The sequence below is a fragment of the Palaemon carinicauda genome, chromosome 28, assembly GCF_036898095.1.
Source record: "Palaemon carinicauda isolate YSFRI2023 chromosome 28, ASM3689809v2, whole genome shotgun sequence".
In the NCBI taxonomy this organism is placed as follows: domain Eukaryota; kingdom Metazoa; phylum Arthropoda; class Malacostraca; order Decapoda; family Palaemonidae; genus Palaemon; species Palaemon carinicauda.
This window is the reverse complement of record NC_090752.1, coordinates 35579402-35606901: the sequence shown is the minus strand read 5'-3', so window position 1 is coordinate 35606901 and position 27500 is coordinate 35579402. Positions and strand designations below refer to the sequence as shown.

Below are 27500 nucleotides of genomic sequence, written 5' to 3'. Positions count from 1 at the left end.
ATATATACTGTATATATATAATATATATATATATATATACTGTATATATATAATATATATATATACAGTATATATATAGATATATATATATATATATATATAGTGTGTGTGTGTGTGTACGTATATACAGTATATATATACAGTATATATATACATATATACTGTATATATATATATATATATATATATATATATATATTATACATACATACATACATACATACATACAATTACTTAATATGTCTTTCAGCCTGCAAGCCTTGCCCCTGCATCATTTACTGTAGACTCGCTTCAAAGACTGGAAGCTGGAGATGCTGAAACAGTCCGATGGGGGCCTCCAACACAAATGACTACTGTTACAGCTGCAACGAGACATCACTTAGCCACTGCCATTATGGTAGCATTTAATGCAAGACTTGCAACATTACCAAAAATTGCATTAATGCACCTCTGCAAAGCTGCCTCAAAGTGAGTCACAAAGTATGTTCATGATTACCTGTTTGAGATCTTATTCAATACAGTACTGTGATAGTTTCACCACAACCCCATGATATATATATATGTTCACACTGACTTTCTTTGAATAGTCCTAGGCAATGCTATTTAGTTCTGGCAAAATATACAAACCCTTTTGCTATTTACAATACAGATATATTTTGGCAACAGCTGAATCCAGCCATAAGACTTTTAAGCGAGGTGTAACTACCCTTTGCTAGCTAGTGGGGGTAAGGGGTGGGTTAAACCTAATACTGTACTCCACTCTCACTCGCACTAGTAACAATACAATAAGTTACTTTTTGTTTTGTCTTCAGAGTGAATAGATGTTCCGTCTCTCTCTCTCTCTCCCAGTATAAGTAGTAGGTTGGCCAGGGCACCAGCCACCTGTTGAGATACTACTGCTAGAGAATTATTGGGTCCTTTGATTGGCCAGACAGTACTACATTAGATCTTTCTCTCTGGTTATGGTTCACTTTCCCTTTGCCCACACACACACACACACACACACACACACACACACACACACACACACACACTGAATAGTCTTGCCAATTCTTTACAGATTCTCCTCTCTCCTCATACACCTGACAACACTGAGATTACCAAACAATTTTTTTCACCCAAGGGGTTGCTGCACTGTAATTATTCAGTGGCCACTTGCCTCTTGGTAAGGGTAAAAGGAACTCTTTAGCTATGATAAGTAGCTCATCTAGGAGATGAACACTCCAAAATCAAACCATTGCTCTCTAGTCTTTGGTAGTGCCATAGCCTCTGTAACATGGTCTTCCACTGTCTTGGGTTAGAGTTCTCTTGCTTTAGGGTACATTCGAGCACTATTCTATCTTATTTCTCTTCCTCTTGTTTTGTTAAAGTTTTTTTAGTTTATATTGGAGATATTTACTTTAATGTTACTGTACTTAAAATATTTTATTTTTCCTTGTTTCCTTTCCTCACTGGGCCCCCCCAGATGCTGAAACCTTGACGAGGATGGGGGTTTAGGGATTAGCAGCTGGGCTCTAATAAACAGTGGGAACTGCTTTCCCACCGGACCTCGGTGCCCAATTGTTGATCCAACTAAATCAGTTGCCACTTTCTCTCTTCCTTGTGGTTATTTATTTTATTCTACCCTCTCTTCCTTTTGGGCTTGAACTTGACGACTTTTGCTTGTTTGATTATACTTTGGCTGCTTCTTTAGATTTGGCACAGTGTGGGATGGATGCCACTCCATCTCAACCCGTTCCAATTCAGACCCCATCACCCTCTGGCAGACCCCATTGGGTGCAGACCAAGTCTGTTAAGAGTCGGGCTCCAGGGATCCAGTTTTAAGTCGCCCATATTTGCGGGTAATGGGTGACGCCAGGCATTGGAGTCGCTGATGGGAGGGGCTAACCACCCCCACTGACCAGTGTACGCCCGCCTTAAGAGAGGCAGCCCCTCTCTAATAGAGGACTGGTCCCCGCTGAAGCCTCTTCTCGTGTTGGGCCACATGGGATAGGAGGACTGATATCCTCCGATAAGGGGTGAATAACTCGGCTTGCTCTTTCAAAAAAAAAAAACCAACCCCCTCTGTTGACGACCTGGAAAATACAAACATGGACCTCGGTACAGACAGCTCCAACTCGGGTTCTAATATCATAACATTGGAACCTTACTCACATCATATGAAGAATGATAAGAAAACACTAGAGAAGAAGAGAGAGTGAGAAAGGATGACAGTACAGAAAAATATAGAAAAGTAGAAGTATTACCTAGTCACTATGAAGTAGAGAATTGTGAGAAATATTTTATTTTGGAATTTGAAAATGCAATACATGAACGTGTAAATGTTTTTAAAACTAACAGGAAATAGTTGCTATATGTGGAGGGAAGCCAAAAATTCTTCCCCAGGGAAATAGACACACTATCCCCAATACAAGGCGAAAGATTGAAAACACTCACAACATTGAATGGTCATAGTGTCAAATGCGTTTCGCACCCCACTTTCAACTAGAGTAGAGGTGTGATATATGCTCCAGAATTGCTGGACATAGAGGGAAAAGAAATTGAGGATGAACTGAGGAGTCAAGGAGTACTAAAAGTAGTCAGAATGAGAAAGAGAGTCAGAGAACAACATATTCCTCTTGCTACTTTGATTATAACATTTGATCAATGCAGATTACCAAATGTTATTAAAGCTGTTTGGCTATGTTTGAAGGTGAAACCATATATCCCTTCACCATTGCGATGTTATCATTGCCAAATGTATGGCCATTTAAGCCAGAAATGCAAGGAAAAACTAAATAATAATCCAGCTGTTTGTGCCAACTGTGGAAAAAAAGTCATGGAGTATGCATAGAAAATCCAAATTGCATACATTGTGGGGAAGCATCGCAGCTACATCTAAAAGCTGTGTTTATTTCATTTTTGAAAAAGAAATTCAGGCCATTAGGACGATGGAAAGGGTTACTTTTAGAGAGGCTTGTAAAAGAGCTCTTGAAAAAAACATAAAGACCAAGGCAACCTTTTTCAATGGTTCTGAAGAAAAACTTGCCAAAGCACACGTACGAAAATTATATTCCCACTTCTGAGATAAAGAAACATATGAAAGTAGTTAAAGAGGTTGAAAGTCCCATTGAAAATCTATATCCAGAAATTGTAGAAAAATCAAAACAGATACCTAAAGTTCTGAAAGGTAATCAAAAGCCATCTACTCCCATTTTAGATAATAGTACAAACCTCTCTCAGGCCATGTCCTTGCCTGATCTGATGGAGGTTCCACTTGAAACCGATTTACCTGGTGAACCTGTAGTGGGGAAGGTGCAAAAACCATACAGCTCATAACCTTTTAATCGAAAAAGAGAGAGACCTCCCTCTCTCTCACCTCCTACCATAAGAAACGTTAAAGTCACGTCTTCAAATAAATATGATGTCTTGTCTGCTGATGTTTCTGATCAACTGGAAGGTAAATTGAATGAATCAGAAATTCAAGTTGAGGTCCACCATCCTCCTCAACAATTAGATCAAAAGGACACAAAGAATAAGACGAACACAAAACCCAATACAGTATATCGAGATCCTCTCTAAAGATACCACCGAGAAATATTGTTAGATCAAATACTGCCAATGGGAAGACTTCATCCAAGGTGTCTTCCAAAAAATAAACTATAGTTTTTTCCTCCATTCTGCAATGGAATGGCCATGGTTTAAGGGCGAAATATGAAGAACTTAAGCTCCTCATACGTAAGCACTCCCCTATTACTGTATGTCTACAGGAGAGCAAGCTCGATGGTAACAACCTTGTCCTCGAGAGTATGTTAGCTATAGGACACCATATGATCAACGAGCTGGGAGCCATGGGGGAAGTCTTATGTACATTCGTCGAGATGTTCCCCAAATATCTTTGTTTGTCTGTACCCCTCTGCAGGCAGTGGTTGTACAGATTGATGTAGGGAGAAAATACACAATCTGTTCTCTTTACTTGCCTCCAAATGATAACATCTCATATTATGATACAGTAGAGGTGATTAAACAACTCCCACAACCTTTTCTTTTACTAGGAGATCTTAATAGTAGATATCCTTTATGGGATGATATTTTGGCAAATGCAAGGTGTAATATTATGTCATCAATTTTGGAGAATGAAGATGTAGGACTCCTTAATACAGGGGAGCCCACACATTTTCATGTCCAAACAGGTACCTTGTCCTGCATTGACCTATCAGTTGCAAGCTCTAACTGTCTTCTCGATTTTAATTGGAGAACATTAGATGATTGGCATACTAGTGATCATGCACCAATCATTATAAACACCAACAATTGTCCACCTTTACAGAGATCGCCACGATGGAATCTTGATAAGGCGGACTGGGATAGATTTCGGGAGCTAAATGAAATTGAAGGAAATGCAGAACAGTTTGAAAGTGTTGATGATGTCATAGACTTACTTAATGGAACTCTTCACACAGCAGGAGCCAATTCCATTCCCAAAACAACAGGGATATTCAAAAGACGACCAGCCCCCTGGTGGTCATCAGAACTAACTGTCCTGCACAGAGCCACAAGAAAGTCTTTAACCCAATTGCGCAGGCGCCATACTGAGGAGAATTTAGTCATATACAAGAAATGTAGAGTACAGTTCTGTCGTGCCATGAAAGAAGCTAGGCGCCAATCTTGGGTGTCATTTGTTTCCTCCATTAACAGTAGAACACCAACATCATCTGTGTGGAAAAAAGTGAAAAAGATAGCAGGCAAATTCACCCCAAACCCACCACCAGTGTTAAGGGTAAATGATCAGTATATGAGTGGAGCAACTGAAGTTAGCAATGCCCTGGCTGATCATTTTTCAAATGTATCATGCAAGTGTGAAGCAGCTCCTGGTCACCAGTATAGGAGCATTGAAGAAAAGAAGTTTTTAAATTTCACATCAAGAAAGGAAGAGTCATACAATTCTCCATTTACTGAAAGAGAAATTGATTCTGCACTTTCTACGTGTAACGATACAGCTCCTGGACCCGATGGAATTCCGTATGCAATGATTAGACACGTACCTTTTAATATAAAGTTATTTATTTTAAGCATTATTAATAGAATATGGCATGATCATAGTTATCCAAGTGTTTGGGAACTAGCCATTATTTTAGCCTTACCGAGTGTAAGGATAAGTTTTTAGCAGCAAATTATAGGCGAATTGCATTGACATCTTGTGTATGTAAAATCATAGAGAAGATGGTCAATGTAAGACTGATATGGTACCTTGAAAAGATGGGTATTTTATCACCTATTCAATGTGGATTCAGAAAAATGCACTCAATGACTGAGGTGTTGATACGGCTTGTGTCCTCTATTTTTGAAGCCTTTGCTTCCAAACAGCACCATGTGACAGTCTTTTTTTTTTTACCTTAAAAAGGCATACGATACCACATGGAGATATGGTATATTTAAAAGAATTCATGAGTTTGGATTAAGAGGAGAGCTACCACTATTTATTCAGTCATTTCTTTCACATAGAGTTTTTCAAGTGAGAGTTGGGGAAACACTATCAGAGAGTAAATGCCAGGAAGGAGGAGTTCCTCAGGTTAGTGTGCCGAGTGTAACCCTTTTTGCACTAGCAATTAATGGGATATCCTCAGCCATTCCCTGGGATGTTCTCGCAACATTATTTGTGGATGATCTCTCCATATCATTTGCTGGAGCTAGAATGGCAATGGTTGAAAGAAAAATACAACTCTCTATTGACAAAATTATCCAGTGGGCCGATATGAATGGTTTTAAGTTCTCCACAAGTGAAACTGCAATTGCCCATTTCATTCGTATCATGGGAGTACATCCAGACCCGGATATATACATCAAAGGTCAACGGATCCCATGTGCAAGTGAAGCTAAATTTTTAGGGTTGATATTTGATTGTAGGCTTACATGGGTTTCTCACTTAAAAGCATTAAAAGCTAAATGTCTTGAGGCTCTGAATCTTTTTAAAAGTATTGTCCCATACATCATTGGGGCCAGACTGCAATACTATTTTAAAATTATGCAGGGCCTTGATTTTTTCCAAAATTAGTTATGGATGTGAAATATACTCCTCAGCCACCCCAAGCCGGTTAGAAATATTAGATTCTATACATCATGCTGGTATTAGATTGTCCACTGGAGTGTTTAGAACTTCGCCTATCACAAGTCTCCCTGTTGATGCTGGGGAGTTGCCTCTAGACCTTTACCGAATGTCTTCTATTATTCGGTATTGGTTTAGATTGCAAAGACTCCCTAATTCTTTAGCCTTTCAGACTGCAAGCCTTGTAAGGCACTCAACATACTTTGAGTTGCACCCAAAATCTCCTCAACCTTATGGCTTTCGGGTGAAACAGTTATTAAACATAAACAGTCTTGATATAATTAGAATTAAGGTGCTTCCATTCAAGGTATCATCAACTCCTCCATGGAAATTATCTGACGTATCTTTTTGTAAATACTTTATTGGAGTTAAGAAGAATATGACTGACTTAGAATCCAGGTCTCTTTTTATGGAACATGTTGCAGAACATAGGGGATTGACTTTTATATATACTGTTGGCTCCAAATCGGATGCTGGCATTGGATTTGGAGTACATAGTAATGATTTTAATTGTAGAGGCGCACTTCCTCTAACAGCTTCCATATTTACTGCCGAACTGTATGCCATACTAACTGCTATTGAGAAAATAGCTTTGGAAAAGGAGGGTAATTTTACAATTTTTAGTGATGCAAGGAGTGTTCTTCAAAACAGTGTTCTTAAAGATTTTAGAATGGCCGACAAGTTCTCTATATTCTTTACGAATGTTTGTGTTGGATAAATTCTCCGATACAGTATAGAATGACTCTGCGGTCCAGTGGTTGAGCCAGGAGCAGGTCTGAAAAGCTAACATAGAGGCCATTTCCAACTATAAAAATTCAGGTAGACAGGTAATGGATTGGGATGAACCCCCTCTGGAAAGTAAAGTTTCCATTGACAGGAGAGTGCAGGATGGAGTAATTTGGACAACCTGGTTGCTCTAAGCAAATTTTCAGCATCAGAAATCTGTTTGTTCATTTGGTTCATGATGTCATGAGTTTGGTGAGACCATGGAATATCAAATTTGTGCTGGGCACACTTAGCCTCTGAGAAGAAGCCATCAATGAGACTGCATCTCCCAATGGCTGGAACATAAGGAGCTTCACCAAGACTGTTAATACAGGGAACAACACTCATAATTTACGTTTGAAGGCGATACTATATCTCGATGACTGGAGCACAAGTGGCTTCACCAAGACTGTTAGTACAAGGGACAACACTCATAATTTCATAAATGTAGATGCCTCACCTGGGCCTGAAAGAGGGACATCCAGGGGAACAACACCAGTCACACCCGAGGAGTCTGCCTCAGTAGGAAACTGGGAAGTCGTCAATAACGATTATGGATGATGGGCCTCGAGACGAAACTCAAGGTCTAGATTGTGTAGGAATCGGTTCCTGCCTAGGATTTTTGCACTTCTCAGGAACATCTTTACGCTCACATCAAATCTCTGGTGTAAAAGCTAAAGAGATTGACAGAGCACGAAAAATTAAAGTTAGATACATCACGTTCTGGTGAAAAGGATCATAAAACGATTGAGGAGGAAGAGGAAGCTTAACCTCTTTTCTCAACTGATTAATTTAAAAAACAATATTATGTAACATATTCTCCTTGGAAACAATCAGGTTTCTCAGAGATGGAAAACTGGGGATCAGGTCTGTGTTTATGGACTCCTACAAACATAGGAGGAGAGCTAGGTCTCGAACACTTAGGTACTGGTTGCACACAATGCTGGGAAGCAGGAGGAGCAATCTGAGGGAACAGGGATAAGGCATTACTCGTCATTTCTTATCACTAGGTCAAGGCATTGGTCTTACCTCTAAAACTGAAGAGTCTTTTCTATAGTCTGAATGCTGAGACCGATAATGCACTGAAGTACGACTTCCATCCTCCAAAAGGACTACTGGAGGAAAGGGCAATGTTCTGGGTAAAGGAGAACCCCTGGAACAATAAGTTATAGGGCAAAATAACAGATGAACGTGCAATGGTGGCGGCAGGTTCCTATGGCTCATGAGTAGCAGGACTTTTAGCGCACTCTGGGTGGGCGTAGGCTTATAGACGTGTCTCTGAGGCATTGTGGGAGAGCGGATTCGGAGATTGATTGTAGGATTGTGGACACGCTGATGAGCCAGTGCTAGCTCCCAAATGATGCTGACCCTTCTGCTAAAAGGATATCTTAAGGGAGAAAATCTTTACTACTTCACTATTAGGGGAACGTGGATCCAAGGGACCCCAACAGGTGACGGGAAGGTCTGATGATGCAGTAGGCCTTTAAGGGGAATAATAGGTCCCTGATAACTGTGATGGTTGTGTACAAGAAGAATGATGGCGCTCGGCTGAAGAATAATGAGGTGTACGCTGAGGAAGTTTGTGGGTCGCGTGCACAGAGGAAACTTGTAGAACATAACCAGAAAAGTCTCCCTGTTCTCTTACGCAAGAGATAAAAGAGTTGCTTGTATGAGCTAAGCATACTTGCAGGCGGGAATGCTGAATAAGCTGTATTATTAAGTCAGAAAAAAACTGATGTACATCCTCTGTGGAACAGGCTCAGAGGTAAAATTTTCGGCCTTGCTCAGGTCAGGAAGGTAGGAGAAAGTACATCCGTAAGCTCAGTAAGGAACAGATGATCGACATCCTTCATTATCAGGTCTCAGGAAGACTCCTGTAACAAAGGACCAGACAAGGTAGATAAGGTTTTGAAAGGAAAGGCTTGAGCTGCTTCTACTTCGAGGCCGATGCAGTAGGAGCAGAACAATCACGGTTGGCCTTCTTCCTACATCCACTAAACTTCTCCCATTGGGAGAGTGACCACGCCCTGCACACATCACAAGGGGAATCCATAGGACACCTATGCCTTCTGCACAAAGGATAAAGTGGGTGAGGATTGACGTCGTTGTGGCTCGTAAAGGTACAGTACTGCAATGGTTACGTTCAATACCTGGGCAAGTATGCATGAATACTTGCTTCACACTCATGCTGGTAGAAGATAAAGATCAATATTAATGATGAGGAGGTCAGTAATAGACAACCGTTCACTGTGGCAACCAGAAGCAGTGTGTGATCCCAGCCATGAGCACCCATGCACCAGTCCTTTTAGAGAGTGGGTCACGCAACCATACCAGAGACTAGTTGTAACAGTCTGCACCAGATCTAACCCAAAGAAATGATGAGGGTTTGTATCCTCATAGGAACAAATTAAGATTATAATGAAATTAAATAATTACATTATAAGGATTTAGTCTGGAGAAAATAGAAGTAGTTTATTTAGTGTTTTTAATGATTTAGGAGTTTGTTTAGAATTGCACTGTACAAATACAGTAAATGAACTATGTGAAAACAATGTAGTTAGTTATTTACAGTGTTAGTCAATCTCATGATAGTTGTGAGCATTTGGTGAGGATGGTTATAAATCTAGATGACCCTTAGCCACCAAATTTTTGCTTTTTTGTTTTCTCACTGGTCTCTTATTACCTAACCCCCAAGGAATTTGAGGGGGCTGTTCACACCGTTCTCAGACACAAGACCCAATCAAGTCTCCCATCCCATATGCCAAGCTATACTGTACATGTAGTCAAGATGCATCCTTCCCCTACTCACATTTGAATCTAGGAACCTGACTTTTCCAAGTAGAGATGAACTTACCAGTATAGTGTATTCATGGATAGTATCTCTATAAAAAGTGGAATTGCGAGGGTTGTTGACCCCTGTAGGCAAAGTCTATTATGGCACCCCAAAAGTGAAGAGTTTTTTATTCTAAGTGTATTAATCTTGGCAGGAAATGTTTTTAATTTTTTTCTCGTATGTGTTGAAAGCAAAGCATTCTAATATACATAATGATATTCTGGAATGAAAATGAATGCTTAAATACTTTATTTTATAAACAAAAGATATAATTAATTTATTATTAGACCTAATATATTCTAAGATGTTGATATGATGAATAAAGAGGTCTATAATGAAACATCATATTAAGCAGTAACTCTTAATAATCAATGACAATTGGCAAATTAAATGAATATGACTAAAAGAAGAGATAACATTATAAAATCCAGGGGGCTAAGAAAATCATGGAAATGTACAATTTGTTACCAGTATAGAGGTCAATATTAGAAAAAAAAGGAAATTTTGTGGTAAAGACGCAAGTTATGCCTCAAAAGAAAACTGATAAGAACAAAGATGAATTACTTCAATAATTATAAACTTTAATTTTATTTGAAAAATGTTTTAATATGTGTCAAGTTAATGAAAACAAAATTATTAAAGTTCTGGATGATCACCCATAGGCAAAGAGAAAAAATGGTAAAAAGCTATTAGAGGGTGAAGATAATTAGACAGATATTGATAACACAAAGCCAAAACAAAGAAGATGGTTGACAATGAATTGTAGGACATCAAGTATTGATGCACGGTACTATGTACAGTACAGTAATACCTTGAGATACGAGCTTAATGCGTTCTGGGACCCGAGCTCGTATGTCAATTTGCTCCTATCTCAGATCAATTTTTCCCATATAAAATAACTAAAAAAAATTAATCCGTTCCCACCCTCTGAAAAAAACACCTGAAAACAGTATATTACAGTGGAAAAACATGTTTTCAATTGTTCTAATTCACATTCTACTCTCACAAAATGACAAATACCTATGTACTGGTTATGATCCTCAATGAAATGTAACATTATTATGGAGTTCATACCTTCAAGACAGACGGTAGCGGCTAACGGCGGTGTGTGCGGAGGAGGAGGGAGAGAGAACGGGGAGAAGGGAGACTTGACGGCAACACGTTCGCTACGATACACTTTTGTAACGCTACGTAACATAACTTAAACTTTAAATTCAACTTTAACTTTAAATTTAACTTAAATGAAATTAGCTTACTGTACACACACTTAGAAATGAATGTTAATGTTACGTTACTCTAAACTTAATTCTAATTTTGTTTTCATTTTCATCTTTTTACTTTTCTTCTTCCGGCTTGGCTTTTTTCGCCTCGCTTTTTGACACGCTTTCACCTTCACTTTTTGCCGGCCTTTTTAAAAGGAACCTATCTAGGGATGTTTGCTTTTGTCTCCCCTTCAAAATTTTACGAAAATGACGTATGCAAGTGTCGTCACAAAAGGCTAACGCACGACCACACGCCAACTTGTCCAGGTGCCTCTTTTCCATGAAATTATAAAACTCCTACCGCTTCGCTAACATGTCTTTGATTTCCATCGTAGAAAGGCAGCCCTCGTCCTCCTCCTCCTCCTTACTACTGAGCTCCAGCAACACCTCCGAATGTTGCATCTCCTGGAGCTCTGTTAATTCCTGTGTTGTGAGCTCTTCCTGATGCTCTTCGACAAGGTCGTTCACGTCTGCCTCATCTACCTCCAGCCCCATGGTCTTTCAAAGAGATACGATTTCATCCACCACAATAGGTTCTGGGTCATCAGGATCTGGCGTATCGAACCCTTCAAAGTCCCTTTCAGTGACGAAATCTGGCCACAATTTCTTCCATGCTGAATGAAGAGTTCTTCATGTGACATCCTGCCATGCATCGTCAATAATTTTTAAGCAATGGACGATATTGAAATGTTCCTTCCAAAATTCACGAAGGGTGAGAGTGGTGTTGTCGGTGATATCCAAGTATTTCTTGAACAAATGCTTCGTGTACAGTTTTTTAAAGGAGGAAATTACTTGTTGGTCCATGGGCTGGAGGAGTGGCGTGGTGTTGGGCGGGAGATGAAGGACCTTGATGAACATGTACTCTTCTAGAATGTCCTCTTCGAGACCAGGAGGGTGACCAGGGGCATTTTCGAGGACCAGGAGACATTTCATTAGCAGGTTTTTCTCAGCTAAATACTTTTTGAATGCCGGACCAAAGCACAGATTAACCCATTCTGTGAAGAAATGCCGCGTAACCCAAGCCTTAACATTAGTGCGCCACATCACTTGCAGTTTTTCTTTCAAGATCCTTTGGCTCTTGAAAGCACTTGGGTTTTCTGAGTGGTACACCAGCAGTGGCTTGACCTTACAGTTACCACGGCATTGGCACACAAGGCCAGAGTTAACCGGTCCTTCATGGGTTTATGGCTCGGTAGTCTCTTCTCCTCTGCCGTGATGAAAGTCCTCCTGGGCATCTTCTTCCAGAAAAGGCCAGTTTCATTGCAGTTGAACTCTTGTTGGGGGATGTATCCTTGTTCTGCGATAACTGAGGCAAAGGTTTTGATGAAGTCCACTGAGGCTTTCGAGTCCTAGCATGCTGCTTCCCCATGCCTCACAACCGAGTGTATCCCAGTCTGTTTTTTTAAATTATCTAACCAGCCATGACTGGCTTTGAAGGTTTCTGCTGGCATCGAAGTCTCCCCTCTCTCAGCTGCTTGCTTTCCTTTCAAGTCATCGTAGATTCAGCTGGCCTTTTCACAGATGATAGTCTCGGTCACGCTATCTCTCACCAACTGTTTCTCCTTTATCCATATTAAAAGAAGCCTCTCCATCTCGTCATGGATATCACTGCACAGCTTGGAAAGGATGGTTACTCCTTTGGAAGGCTTGGTGCTCTTTATAGCATCCTTCTGCTTGAGGATGGTACATATTGTTGATGTACTCCTCTCATATTGGCGAGCCAGCTCAGTCACTCTTACACCACTCATGCTTTATATCTATTGTCATCATATGCTTTTTCTTTTCACTACCCTTGTTTGCACTTGCTTGCTTTGGACCTATTGCTCATTCACTTAATTCTGTAGTGATTAACGCAAAAAAAAAAAACACGTAAAAAAAGCAAACACTGCGGCTGATGCTCGCAGATAACTTTACGCGACGGAGATCCGATGGGAAAGACAGAGCGATGCTGTCCTGGTGAGAAGCCTCTCACACACTCGGCCACCTAGCGGCTGCATAGGGAACCATCTCGCAACCTCATATCCCAAATTTTTTTTTGTATCTCTGGGCAAAAATTTGCTCGAAATTTTCCTCGTATCTCAAATTTCTCGTATGTTGGGACACTCATATCTCAGGGTATTACTGTATTTATAGCTTTTACAGATGCAGATATTACCGCTAGAGAGAATTGTCATGTCCTTTTACTGACCAGACAGTATTACATTGGATCCCTCTCTCTGGTTACGGCTCCTTTTTCCTCTATAGGTAGTAGGTTGGCCAGGGCACCAGCCACTCATTGAAATACTACTGCAAGAGAATTATTGGGTTGTTTGACTGGCCAGACAGTACGACATTGGATCCATCTCTCTGGTTACAGCTCATTTTGTGCTTGCCTACACATGCACCGAATAGTTTGGGCTATTCTTTCCACGTTCTCCCCTGTCCTCAAACACCTGTCAACACTGAGATTACCAAGCAATTCTGCTATGCTCAAGGTGTTACTACTGCACTATAATTGTTTTGTGTATACTTCCCTCTTGGTAATGGTAGAAGAGAGACTTTAGCTATAGTAAGCAGCTCTTCTAGGAGGGCAACACTCCAAAATCTAACCATTGTTCTCTAATCTTGGGTAGTGTCATAGCCTCTGTACCATGGCCTTCCACTGTCTTGGATTAGAGTTCTCTTGCTTGGGGGTAAACTCAGGCACACTATTCTATCTTATTTCTCATCCTCTTGTTTTTTATTTTTTATTTTTTTATAGTTTATATGAGAGAGATCTATTTTAATGTTGCTACTGCTCTTAAAATATCCTATTTTAATTGTTCATTACTTCTCTTATAGTTTATTTGTTTCCTTTTGTTATTTCCTTACTTGGTTATTTTTCCCTATTAAAGCCCTTGGGCTTATAGCATCATGCTTTTCCAACAAGGTTTTGTATATTATGCCATCAAAATTTATTTTGTTTACGATCTCTTGCTCTACACATAGTAGAGTTAAACCAGAAAACCTTTCTTGTCCCTTAAATGTTCAAAGGTACAGAATGTTTAGTTTCAACTTACTCTGTGTATAAATGATATCTGACAGATAGCATTTGATACTGCAATGGCCAACAGGACCTGAAGGTCAACTCGAACGTTTGGGAAGACACTTTCATACCCCATGTTGTACAATAAGAACAAAAAATTTTGTGGGTTAGTGATCAGAACATCATCTAGTGTCTTAAGCAACATTCTGCAATCTTTAATTTTACTGAACATTTTAAGCCATTTTAGTCATTGTCATAGAAACTTATCACATCAATGCATGCAATTGATGTATTCTTTATTAGTTTTAAATAATAACTCTTTAAAATCCAAAAGGAAACTAAACTTTGAATCCAAGTTAGACGATTTGATGAACCGTTTGCCCATTTCATGTGCATTCTGTCAATAACACCTGTTAGCAGACGTTTCATCTCATTTCCTGCTCAGAAACCTGTGTCATCACCAGTTTCATCAGGCAATTTTTTCTTCATTCTACGTTCTGACAAATTTTAAGTTTCATCCAAAACATGACAGGGCTCCTTTCCTTTTTGATAGATGTCTGGAAATTCTATTCCCAATTATCAAGGCAATAAACTTGCATTGCTTAGGTATCTTGTGCTTTCTCATAAAAATTAATCTTTGAATCCTCCAGTCTCTTTCAATTTGGTAAGTAAATTGTTCCAGAAACATAGAGTAGCAAAGAAATCAAATTTCCAAAGTCTGCTCAAGAGCTGTGTTGCTTCTTTACTGGTATCTGTTGTCAAATTCAAGTCACTTTCTATGATTGTCTCTAAAAGTTGAACGAAATACCCTAAATTTTCTTATATGGCTTAAATTGCTTCAACTCCAACACTTTAGAGTAATTCAGATTCAACTTTAAGATATACAGTATAAGCAAATTCTTTTCGAGTCTCTCACATCAATAGGCCGACCTTGAAAAAAAACGTATAATGCCTGCACAGTTCCGAAAACGTGACCATCACAACTTCATGTCTGCAGAATGAACCCCACCCAAAATTTATGAGTGGTTGTCAAAATTCACCAATATAAGTTTACGGTTCATTGTAGCAAGTCATTGTACTTTTGATTTGTGTCCAAACATGACAGCAGCATTATAATTTAGCAACACTGGGAATAGCAGTCCTCAAGAGGCAAATTATCTTTTTCCAGCTGCTGCATTCTTGCATTTACAATATCTGCTGCAACCTTTCGGTGTACTTGAATAAATCCAAGAAATTTCTATCTCACACAAACTGTCTCTTTTTCTGTGTATATATCTTATGATCTTTGACATTGGTTCCCTATGAGCAGCATTTTGAGTTGAGTTGAGCAATATACCATAATACTTAGCTCTTCAGATATCATTCTGTAAAGTTCTTCTTACCCTAAATGTAATAATTTGGATGAATTATTATTGAACTTTAGCAGGCAAATATGAAGGGGACATTGGATTTTGACAGGCGTAGTCCAGATGGATTTTCATGACAGGATCAAACTCTGCAACTAGTTTCAAAAGTTGTATGAAGTTTCAATATTTTCATCTGTTTCATAGCAGATTGTAATTATTTTCTCTGTGACCTCTCAGTGCTAAATTTTGTTTGGACAGATATCTAACTTATACAATATTTATGATATATTTATAATTTACTTAAAAAGCCAACTGTTGTTTTGAGTAAGAATACAAAGACAGTATATAATTTAAAATGATACCATTATGATGTTTTCAGACACTACTAAACGTAAGTAGGGTTTTAATTTTCAGTGTAATTCTATGATAGGTGATATTTTGTTTATAAAAATTTTGTTATCATAATTTATTATAATTTTTATTGTATGGTAAGGTTCATTTTTATTGGATTAGTGTGTGGAAAAAAATTTCTACGCCAAGGCTATCTTAGTGTTTTAAGAATACTAAGCTAGTAAAATCTAATAGCAGCCTATATTAATTACCACTTATTGTGTATATTTATTTAATTTATTTATATAATGAAGATTAAAGTAAGCCAATCTTCATAAAAACTAAAATATGTACTGAAAACTCAAAGAAAATTATTCCAAGTAACTTGTTATAATGCCATATTACCCCTAAAATAGATGCCTCTCCAACTTATATTTGGCATTTGCCCCCCTTTTTTGACTCCACGGACATATGCCCCCCCCCCCCCACCTTTGCGACTCCATTGTCTATAAATGGCAAGGGTTTGCATCTTAGAAACAAATTGTAAGTCTTGAAACTTGAATGCATTTTTTTCTAGAGTGCAAACCCAAATAATTTATGATAAATCTTGCTTCAAATCAACTGAATTTATATCTATGCAAAAAAGAGAGGTAGTTAGTAAGTGTTCAGATCAGGTGATGTTCCCTTCATCCTTATCAACCATTACTTGAATTTCTTGCCAACAATTTTTTAATGACATTCAGGCTTACTGAAAAGTGAAAATACATATAAATGACTTTGGTTTGTATTCTAATAATAACATTTCTGACACAAACCCATCACAGGGGTGTGATGGTGTATTAAGGTTTACTGTATACACAAACTAACATCAGATAAAGACTTTGTACTAAAAAGTAAATTTGGTTCTTAAAGAAATATTGCATTTTATAACTTGATATACTTCACTCATCAGAATTGTGAGTCAAGGATTCAACCGACCTGGTCATCATCATAGATCATCCTATGGTAGTGAGAGCAATTTTGGAATATATCCTAGGCCTACTCCAAGAATTCCTGTTACATCAGAGTTATTAGCAGAATTGTTACATGCTGTATATTTTGCCATGTAAGTTGAGGTACAAACATGTTTTTGTGGGTCTTGAGCTTTATTAATTTTTGCTGCTGTTTTTTGCATTTCATATTTATAATTTGAGGATGTACATTTTTGCCCTTCTGATTGCAGTGCACCTTTTACTAAGTTTTCAAATAATTTGATTTCTAGTGTATTTGCATTTCAAATTTGTTTTGTCTGATAAATTGCCAGCTTCATAGTTAAAAATAGTTTTGTTTTCTAAAGTTACAGGCTATTCTTAGAGATTAGCCATGTCACAAATTTAACATGATTTTAGAAAGTCAAACATTCAATGTAATTAAGGATGATACCACGGTGTGTTTAAGGTTATGTAAAATGGTTTACCAGTAGGCTGCAAAAGTTAGCATTCTGTTTCAAACATCAATGCTTTGGAAGGAAATAATTGGTACAATTATTTTGATGAATCTTACCTCTAGGTCACATTGCTTGTTACCCTCAAAATGTGAGTGTTTTCAATGTTTAAATATATCATCATCCGTTGATAGTCCACTGCAGGATAAAGGCCTCAGACATGTTCTTTAACTCCCTTCTGTTTATGGTCCTTCTATGTCAGTGTGTGTATATATATATATATATATATATATATATATATATATATATATATATATATATATATATATATATGTATGTATGTATGTATGTATGTATGTATATATATGTATATATATATATATACATATATATATATATATATATATATATATATATATATATATATATATATACACATGTGTATATATATATATATATATATATATATATATATATATATATTATATTATATATGTATATATATATATATATATATATATATATATATATATATATATATATATATATATATATATATCCTCTACTGGCACTCTTGGGACGGAAGCACCAGGAGCCTCCAGGAGTATATCGTGCCTTTTTGTCCAGCAAGTCTATGCACCTTTTGGTGCTCACAATTTCTTAGTTGCGACGAAGTACCAGTATCTTTTTGGGTTTAGTAGGGTGTTTTGTCTCCAAGGACATTACTGTGGGGTCAGTCATCTCATTGTCAAATGAAAACACACTACAGCTGGGAACCAGTCTACCTGTGTATCAGCTTACGCTCAGCCACCATCTAATGTTCCATTGTCATACAATCAACATTTAAATGGAATGAGGAATCTTGGATTATGATTAAGATAAGTAATAGGAATCAGATTTTGGTTATTATTTTTATTTTGAATAGCGTTAATATAAATTATATTTTGGTAGAATGCGCTGATGATTAAGTCAATGTTTGATTTCTCGATTGAATGTAGTTGGTTAGCTGTTGTCCTGGCTTCTTAAAACATGGATAGGATTTAGCTGTTAACCCTTCCCAGAATCAAAGACTATATTTAGATTCCCTATGTTATTGATATAAATTTGCATAGCATAATAACTTCCCTGTTGTTATAACTATTTGTGAATCTAACGAATGTATGGGATCAAAATACCTGCGTCATTAGTTTTCACCGCAGTTATTATGTTTAGCCTGAGAATGTACAGTCAGATTCAAATTTCCTGTTGTCTCCGGTCCCTCATTGTCTCCCCAATATCTATAGACTCCGGAATGTCAGGTGTAGAAGAGTTTGGTTTTTTATAGGGGAGGACAACTGTGAGACAGGAAAGTACTAGTTAGAGCTGTAAGGGGGTGTGATGTTAGGGGAAGCATGAAAAATTATGTATGAACATAAACTGCCCAGCTTTCTCCTGATTAGTCTCTTTGTTATTAACTTGTAGTCAGTTACTATGACAGAGAATGCTTAAAGATTCTGTCATGCAAATATTTTAAGCATTAAGTCAATTGTCTTTATAGAAAATGCAAAATACAATAGAATTAATTTATGGTGGCATACACTTTCTTACCTCAATGTAAACTGTATCTTTAGAAAAAACACTCGAGACAAAAAAAAGCTATGAATATACCAAATTTAACCTTACGTGATGTAAGCTAGGGGAGGATATAAAGTAATATGAAGATGATTTGTAATTGCTCTCTGATGATTGACTGCCCACACAAACATAAGTTTTCCCTGAAATACTTTCTCACATATGCTGAATCATTGCTTTCCAATTGTTGATATATTATCTTGAGAAAATGAATTGTTATTGGACTTGTGAATTGTGTATAAGTAAGGTTTTTCAGTCTGGAAAAATTTTACAAACTATTTTGAAATTCATTATTTTAGCCACTAACTTTTCTGTTGAAATTTTATATCGAATAACACAACAAATAGATCTATACAATGCAATAATAAATTTGGAATTATTGCCTAAAATGTTATGATATTGATGAATCGATATTGAATTACTTTTAAACAAAATACCTCTTTCCCCGTAACAACTCTTACACCTACAATACTCTGCCCGACACTTTACGCCTTTAAAATCATGCTCATATATATAAATATATATATATATATATATATATATATATATATATATATATATATATATATATATATATATATAGATAGATAGATAGATAGATTTTGGTTCTCACACGAAAACTTCCCACATCCCAATAGTCGGCATACTCTCTACACGTGTCTCTACCGACCAGAGATTTCCCTCTCCACAGTCTACCACCCATGCTGAGGGGTGGAAGATCTCCCCAAGTTTTTTGGCAGGATTTGTAGCCAAAACACAGAACCTGTTGGTGCACAACCTCAGATTAGAGTGTTACTCCATCCCCTCTCTACATGAAGCATTGTGTGGTGATTGAAAGGAGATGCTTTTGTGTCCTGTGATGGCTTTGTGGTGCTAGCTGAAGAGGACCCGACATCCCAGGCCCAAGTATCAGTGACTTTCACTACACAGGGTTTTGTCACAAGATGGTACATGATCTTTCTGTCTTCGTTAAACCATCTGTAAAGAGTATGCCCCGACTTCTGAGAAGATTGAGGTACCAGCTAGAACCAGAGCTCGTAAAGTCAGTGGTATAGGCTTACCCTTATTTTTAAAATGAATCTTGCAGTCGGCCAGGTTTTCAAGGTTGGTATTGAAATGCCAGACCAACTTCTTGCCATTCTACGTGCGGGAGTACTGTATACTCACAAGTCCCTTGAGACCTTTGTTCTTGATCCTATGGTGCCTAGCTCCCACACAGGACAGGAAACATCTGGCCTATAGTAACGTATAAAATATAAGTAATTCTGAAATGATAGGTAAAATACAGTAACTGGTGGTTCTTCATTTTTTTTGCTTGCGCTCCTGGGGACATAGCAATCGAAGCTTTAATTGCTGGATTTTACTTAATGCTGGTAAGCTGCACTTCTGAGCCCTATTTTTAGAATCTTGAGGGGTGTCTCTATCCTCCCTAGATAATGGAGAGGATGGTGAAATAGATGCCAACCTATTGCTCACCATGTGCTAGGTATATTATTCTGGACTGTTATCCCTTTCAGGGGAAGGAATCCTTACTTAACCATGAACCAATCATACTGGACAGGCTGGCCCTATTACCCTATTCATCTCTATAATAGACCCATATGAGGTTACTGGAGTCATCTCCTTTGCTCCCTTATGAGACCAGGCAGACTAACCCATTCAGGGAAGAATCAGAATCAACCAGTTCAGTTTTAGGCAGACTTGATCCACCAATCAGTGAGGCTCCTTATTTTAAAAGATGAAAGGTTTTGTATTAGTGTAGGGCCAAATAGAATATTTTGAAAGTAATATGTATTTTTCATTGCTCTACAAACCTGTGTCCTTCAAATTAAACTTCCCACCTCAACTGCTCCCCTCAGTTTTGAGCTGAAGGTCAAAATTGAAGAGTTTCCGATAATTGGGAAAAGGTTTACTCGCCCACAATCCCCATCTGTCGTTAAATGTCTTTTTTTATGAATTTAATGGCAGTTACATTTCCTCTGAAGACTTGTTCCCTATTTTAAAGATTAAATACAGGTTTAAATTCCGTGAAAATTTTTTAACTTTTGGGTGTGTGAGCTCAAGTCGCAATAAGTTTGATCCTCGTACAGCAGTGATTTTTATTTTGAGTGTTATTTTCACGTTTTGCCACCCATTGAGACACTACCACTAGAGAGTTATTGGGTCCTTTGACTGGCCAAACAGTACTACATTGGATTCTTCTCTTTGGTTATGGTTCATTCTCTCTTTGCCTCCACATACACCAAATAGTCTGGCCTATTCTTTACATCTTCTTTTCTGACCTCATACACCTGAGAACACTGAGCTTACCAAACAATTCTTCCTTGCTCAGAAGGTTAACTACTGCACTGTAATTGTTCATTGGCTACTTTCCTCTTTGTAAGGGTAGAAGAGAGACTTTAGCTATGGTAAGCAGCTCTTCTAGGAGGAGACACCAAAATCAAACCATTGTTCTCTATAGTGTTGGGTAGTGCCATAGCCTTTGTGCCATGGTCTTTTACTGTCTTGGGTTAGAGGTCTCTTGCTTGAGGGTACACTCGGGCACAATATTCTATCTTATTTCTCTTCCTCTTCTTTTGTTAAAGTTTTGATAATTTATATAGGAAATATTTATTTTGATGCTATTACTGTTCTTAAGATATTTTATTTTTCCGTGTTTCTTTTCCTCACTGTGTTATTTTCCTTGTTGGTGACCCTGAGCTTATAGCATCCTGCTTTTCCACCTAGGGTTGTAGTTTATCAAGTAATAATAACAATAATAATACAGAAAAGTGTTGATAGGAGGGTATTATTTTAGTTTATTCTAATTGCAGTTTATTTAAATTGTTAGAAAAAGATAGTGAAATAGGGGAAGATTTGACATTCTACACTACGGGATGTTGGTAAAGATTTTAGCTCAACCAGTGAATGGATGTATTCTGATTTAAACCTTTGGCTTGAATTTTTCTGCAAAGGCCTACAGGTAATCTTTTCCATTGGTTGATCTTCTAGAAAATACTGCTTAACTAATTAGAAAATGGAATCCAGCTTAGATTTCTCAATTTGAGCCTGTACATGCCATCCAGAAGCAATTGATGTAACCTGATTCCATATTCCTTTCATACAAATCAGATCCTATAATAGAAGGAATGGTATAGAAACTCAAATCCATTACCACTTCTTCCACTTGTAGACCAAGTGCAAATAATAAATCTTTGTGTGCAGTAATCTACAGTATATAATAAATTATGTAGCATGTGGTATAATGCCTCTGTTGCCAACCACACAAGTACTTTAATTACGTTCTGAAAACATTTTTGGTAGGTAAGCAAAAATATAGTCGTGATTCGCTATCGTTGGCCTTACATGACTACTAATGTAGGCCCGGCCCCTATTAGTTTGTAAAGTTCATTTATTGCCCTCTCAATTTGGTAAAGTAACTTCTTTTGTGCAACCTTCACCTTACTGCAATCCAGATTCATTCCAAAAACAATTGAATTCGGATATTGAATAATGGTTTGGTATAGGAGCTTTCAGATCTATTATCACCACATCCACACCAGGACCAAATGCAAATGATTAACGTTTTTAAGAAGTAATAGTTTATAAGATCAAGAATTGGAAGCAAAGTAAGAAAATCTGAGAATAAGGCTATGGTACAGCATATTTAGCCTGATTTTGTAGGAATTTTTAAGCTAAAGGATATTATTGAAGGGGTAAGATAACAGAGATGTTTATGCTCTATTCCTTTTATTATCAGTTTTTTTTTATTAAATGTTTATGGCATGTAAATTCAGATAAAACAAGAGCAGTAAATTAAGAATTTAAATTTTGAAAGATTTTGTTGTTTGATTGCCACTTTCCCTCCACTGGGTTATAGTGATAGCCAGTAATGTGACCTAAAGGTAAGTTTTATCAAAATAAACATTTTGATAATAAAATTGGTTATTTTGATATTTTCCTCTAGGTCACATCATGACCCTCCCTATTACTCTTCCTTTACTCTTCAAGTACAGTAGTTGTTTGGTATTTACCTAAAGGTATGTCTTCACTTCAAAATTGTAAGCACCAACAGGTGGGTAGACTCGCTGGACCATTAGGTGTTGTGTAAACCAGGAGGCTCCTGGTACTTCAAGCCTGGGTTTCATGGGAGAGGTGTTTATATTCTGTTTATAGAATATTTTATGTTAAATGTTGAAAAGCTCATGTTCTTTAGATATAAGTAATTTGACCTAGAGGTAAGTATCAAAATTATAAATTTTATTAAGATTGTTTTAAAAAGGATAAGAATATAATTTCTATGGTCTTATGGGTATAATAATGTGTGAAGTAAAGTTGACAATGATTAGTGAATGATCAAATTCAGTGATTGGGGGAGTTCTGGAACAGATTATATATTTTTCGATTGAAACCCATTAATCACCAGTCCTTTGTCTGTCAAACTTTTGAGGATAGTCCAACTTCATGTGTACTCATCTAAACCCTCAACTATGTATTAACTAATAGGCTAACTTTTTGTGGAAAGTACATTATATATGAGGCATTGAGATGTATAGATTTGACAGGAAGGCATTTAGTGTTTTGTAGGCTCATGTAGAAAACCTTTCTTTAAAACATAATCTATTTTATCATACTCTCATCAATTATATACCTGTACTTTGTATACCTGAATTGTTTTTATACTGGAGGATGAGTTACTGAATAACTTGAGTTTGCATCATTCTCTAACAGCTTATAGTTTCATGAAAGGTATAACTGAAACCAATTAGGTGTAAAGCAAAGGACATCTATCAGCAAAAAGCCTTTGAAAATTGGAAAAGCAGACCTTATAGGCAAAATGATTGTGTTTCAAATCAAAGAGCAAAACAAAGTATTCAGACTCATTGATATAACCACAAAACATGAAAGTAACATTGAAATAAATAGAGACCCTTTGATATTCGCAGGGGTTATGTAACAGATACCGTTCTGAAAAACTTCATTATTTTGGTGGCCTAGGGCCAGGTAACTCGTCGCTATCCTTACCAGCTACAGTAATTGCTGCGTAGTCAACTAACACCTAAGTAATTCGCTACATTTTCTTAGTGTAGTGTACTTACTGTGCCCTTGTTATTCCTATGTATAAACAAACCTTTTGTTCTTTGAAATGGCCATTGAATCATTAACAAGGAAGTTAGTTAATGACAGGTGGTACGAGGTGAAAGACCCTACCATCTACTTGTTACAGAATAGCCATTTTTGGTTTTAGCCACATTAGATACAGGCCTACTGTTGCACTGCTCTCTTGACTTGGATTTTTTCTTACATTGTCGTAATTAGTGTTGGTTTTTATTTTTATTATTTTTTTTTTCCTCAGCGGGAGCACAGTTATAATAGGTTGCCCAGATCATGCCCTCTCTGTGACAACAAGGAAAAAGGGTAAGGAAAGGCAGTTTCACTCTATGTTCTTCCTTTACTTATCTCATCTCCCTCCTTCATTCCCTTTGTTGGACATATTTTCCTTGAAAAGATGACAACCAAGGAGATAGTCCTGTGGGAAGACCTGCTAAAAAAGGTGAATTCCTGTTTATACTATAAACCTCAGTGCTGTAGGCCATAGGTAGGTGAGATAGTATGCACCAACCTTTCTCATTCCTACCTTGATGCATGCTCTGTGCCATACTGAACTTGTCTGCTGACTTGGACCTTTGATGTCGGTTAGCAACTGTGAGCCTTGTGTCACAGCCACCACAGTTTCATGAGTAGCAGGTGAACAGTCTTATCCAGACTGGTCCATCACTGTTAAGTCGGCCAATACGGGTATTGTTCACTCTACCACCTCATGAGCATACTGAGCTTACACAGCATCTGGTACCTTCAGAGTCGATTGTTGATCACGACTTTGGTGTGACAGTCACCTCTTGTTTCATTAATTGCAGGGGAACAGTACTAACTGGATTGATATCCCACACCATATAGTGGACTGATAGGGTTATCGTTCACATTACCTCCTCATGCTAATACGTAGCTCACACTATGGTGGTGTGACAGCACTGCTGTTTCATTAGTTTCAAGTGTCTCGGACTTACTTTCAACACCGTACAGTAGGCCAATATGGTTATTGTTTATACTGCTGCTTGTGCTCATATGCCAACTAGTACTTGTGGGCTTTGTTAGCATTTATAAGCTTGGGGAAACAGTTACTGCCACTCACCATCAACTCAACCCACTAAAGAGTTTTCTCACAGGTTGGTACCATCAGAGTCTGTCAACAAGATAAGACCGGTGCAACAGTTAATGCTGTTTGGATAAATATCTGGTGATTAAGGGTAAGGATAAGCTGTTTGAAGTTATCCTCCTCGTCTTCAACTTTTGATTCTGATGATTCTCCTCAAAAGAAGAAGTTGAAGTCCAAGAAGGCTGATATCAAGAAGTCCTGCAGTAACCAATCTCATGCAGATCTGAACTCTAGGTTGTAGATCCAGTACATCAGTATTGGTCTGAGGGATGGCCCTGTAAGGGCCCAATCACTCGTACCAAATGCCCATGGATTACCTGTGCCAACAGCCAATCAGTTCTGTTAGGGATTGATCACCTGTGTTAACAGCTGATTGGCCCCACTAGGGGCTGACAGCCTGTGGAGATATGGCTAATCAACTGGGGCTAACAGCCCATGTGGCCAACGCTGATCACCTGAAGTCGGTGGCCCTTTGGGGTTGCAGACAAACACACTGGGCTGCGAGAGATCTTGGGCCACAGCCGATTGATCTTGTACAGTGTTGATCACGACATGGGACAATTGATCAAGGATTAAGAATAAAACAGAAGATGTAAACATAAAGGTGTGTGGCGGCTTCAGAAGAGATAGGGATGTATAGATCAGATTTTTATAGTTAGGCAGATATGCAAGAAATATTTAGTAAAAGGTAATGAGATATATTATGCATTTATAGATCTGGAGAAAGATTTTAATAAAGTTGATAGGGATGTAATATGGAATGTGATGAGGTTAAATGGAATTGGTAGAATGTTGTTGCAAGCAGTGAAGAGTTTATACGTCGGCAGTAAAAGATGTGTTAGTATAGGGAATGAAGTGAGTAAGTGGTTTCCAGTGAGAGTGAGGCTGAGACAGGGAGGTGTGATGTCACCATGGTTGTTCAATTTTTTTGTTGATAGAGTTGTAAGAGATGTGAATGCTCGAGTGCTTGGTTAAGGAATAAAACTGATAGATGAGAGTGGTTATGATCTGGAGGTGAATTGGTTGCGGTTTGTGGATGATAACCATATTTGTGCTGACTCGGGGGAGAAGCTGTGACGATTATTGACAGAGTTTGGAAGGGTATGTGAGAGAAGGAAGTTGTGAGTAAATGTGGGTAAGAGCAAAATTATGAGATGCACGAGAAGGGAGGGTGTTGCTAGATTGAATGTCATGTTGAATGGAGAGTTACTTGAGGAAGTAGATCAGTTTAAGTACTTGGGTACTGTTGTTGCAAATGGTGGAGTGGAAGCAGATGTACTTCAGTGAGTGAATGGGTGTAAAGTATTTGGAGGCTGTGAAGGGAGTAGTAAAGAATAAAGTGCTTTGGAACGAGAGTGTGAAGAGTTCTGTATGAGAAAGTGATTGTATCAACTGTAGTATATGGATCAGAGTTGTTGGGAATGAAAGTTACACAGAGACAGAAATTTAATGTGTTTGAGATGGTGTCAAAGGAGTATGGGTGGTGTATCTCATTTGGATATTGTTAGAAATTAAATAGTAAGATTGAGAATGGGTGTGACGAATGAGGTAGCAGCTAGAGGGGATATGTGTTGAGGTGGTTTGGCCTTGTAGAGAGGATGGAGAATAGTCATCTTCTGAAGAAAGTGATGAATGCAGGAGTTAGTAGAAGTGCAAGAGGAAGGGCAAGGTTGTGGCTGGATGGATGAATTGAAGAAAGTCCTAGGTGACAGGTGGATAGATGTGAGAGAGGCAAAAGAGCACGCTAGGAATAGAAATGAATGGCGAGTGATTTTGATGCATTTCTGATAAGCCGTGCTGCTACCTCTGGTCATATTAGGAGAAGGGTGGGGTATAGTAGCCTCGCATTACCAACCAAACTCGGCTTAGTCCCTTGTCAGGCAGGGAGGAACTAGGAGAAAAAATTCCCCTTGTGTGTCTTGATGTAAGCTACTCCCTAAAATTGGTGGAAGTGCCATGGTAGATTGATGGATTATTGAATATTTAAGTGATAGATTACAGAGTAGTAGTTGATGGGAACCATAGTAACTATAGAAATATATCTGGTGTTACTCGGAGTAGTTTTCTCGACCCGTTACTATACACTGTATATGTAAGTTATGTGGTTTGTCGTAGAAAACAAGCTAGTCACATATGCAGAGAATGCTGCTGCACTCTATTTGCATCAATTCCATCTCCAGAATGTAGACCTATGGTTCCTGAATTCCCACTAGACATCCAGCTAAAATTAGTGCATGGTGCAAATTATGGGTCATGAAGTTATACCCTAGTAAACCTCAAACTATTATTGTAAGTAGGTTTAGGACATTGGCTCGTCAACATCCATATCTTTGCATTGACAATCTATAAATATGCAGTATACAACTAATTTAAAATTCTAGGTGTGATTCTTGATTGCAAATTTCTTTTTTTGGAAGTGCATTGTTCGGACGACTCGTTGGGAGGCTGGGTGGGTCATAATCCACCCAAGAAAGTGCAAAGCTGTTGGTCTCAGAAATTTTAACAATACCACATCAATATTCTGGAGTCCATGGCAGTCTTCATGTCCCTCATGAACTTATACCTGAAGGAGAACATTCATATCCACTTAAACCTTGTTAACAGAGTTATAGTCTATTGATTCAACAGACAAGAATCGAGGTCTC

At 37.9% G+C, this 27500-nt stretch overlaps 1 protein-coding gene across 3 annotated transcripts in view; it reads left to right on the top strand.

Moving 5' to 3' along the window:
- The window catches only part of LOC137621498 (hyccin-like), a 226898-nt gene that overhangs the window by 141450 nt on the left and 57948 nt on the right, over positions 1–27500 (top strand). For all 3 annotated transcript variants that reach the window (XR_011040249.1, XR_011040250.1, XM_068351849.1), the window contains exons 5-6: positions 251–468; positions 16578–16730. Coding sequence is in view for 1 of the 3 variants with exons in the window: in XM_068351849.1 (XP_068207950.1) it covers positions 251–468; positions 16578–16730 (371 nt within the window). In the remaining 2 variants the exon portion in view is untranslated. The remainder of the gene's footprint in view (positions 1–250; positions 469–16577; positions 16731–27500) is intronic.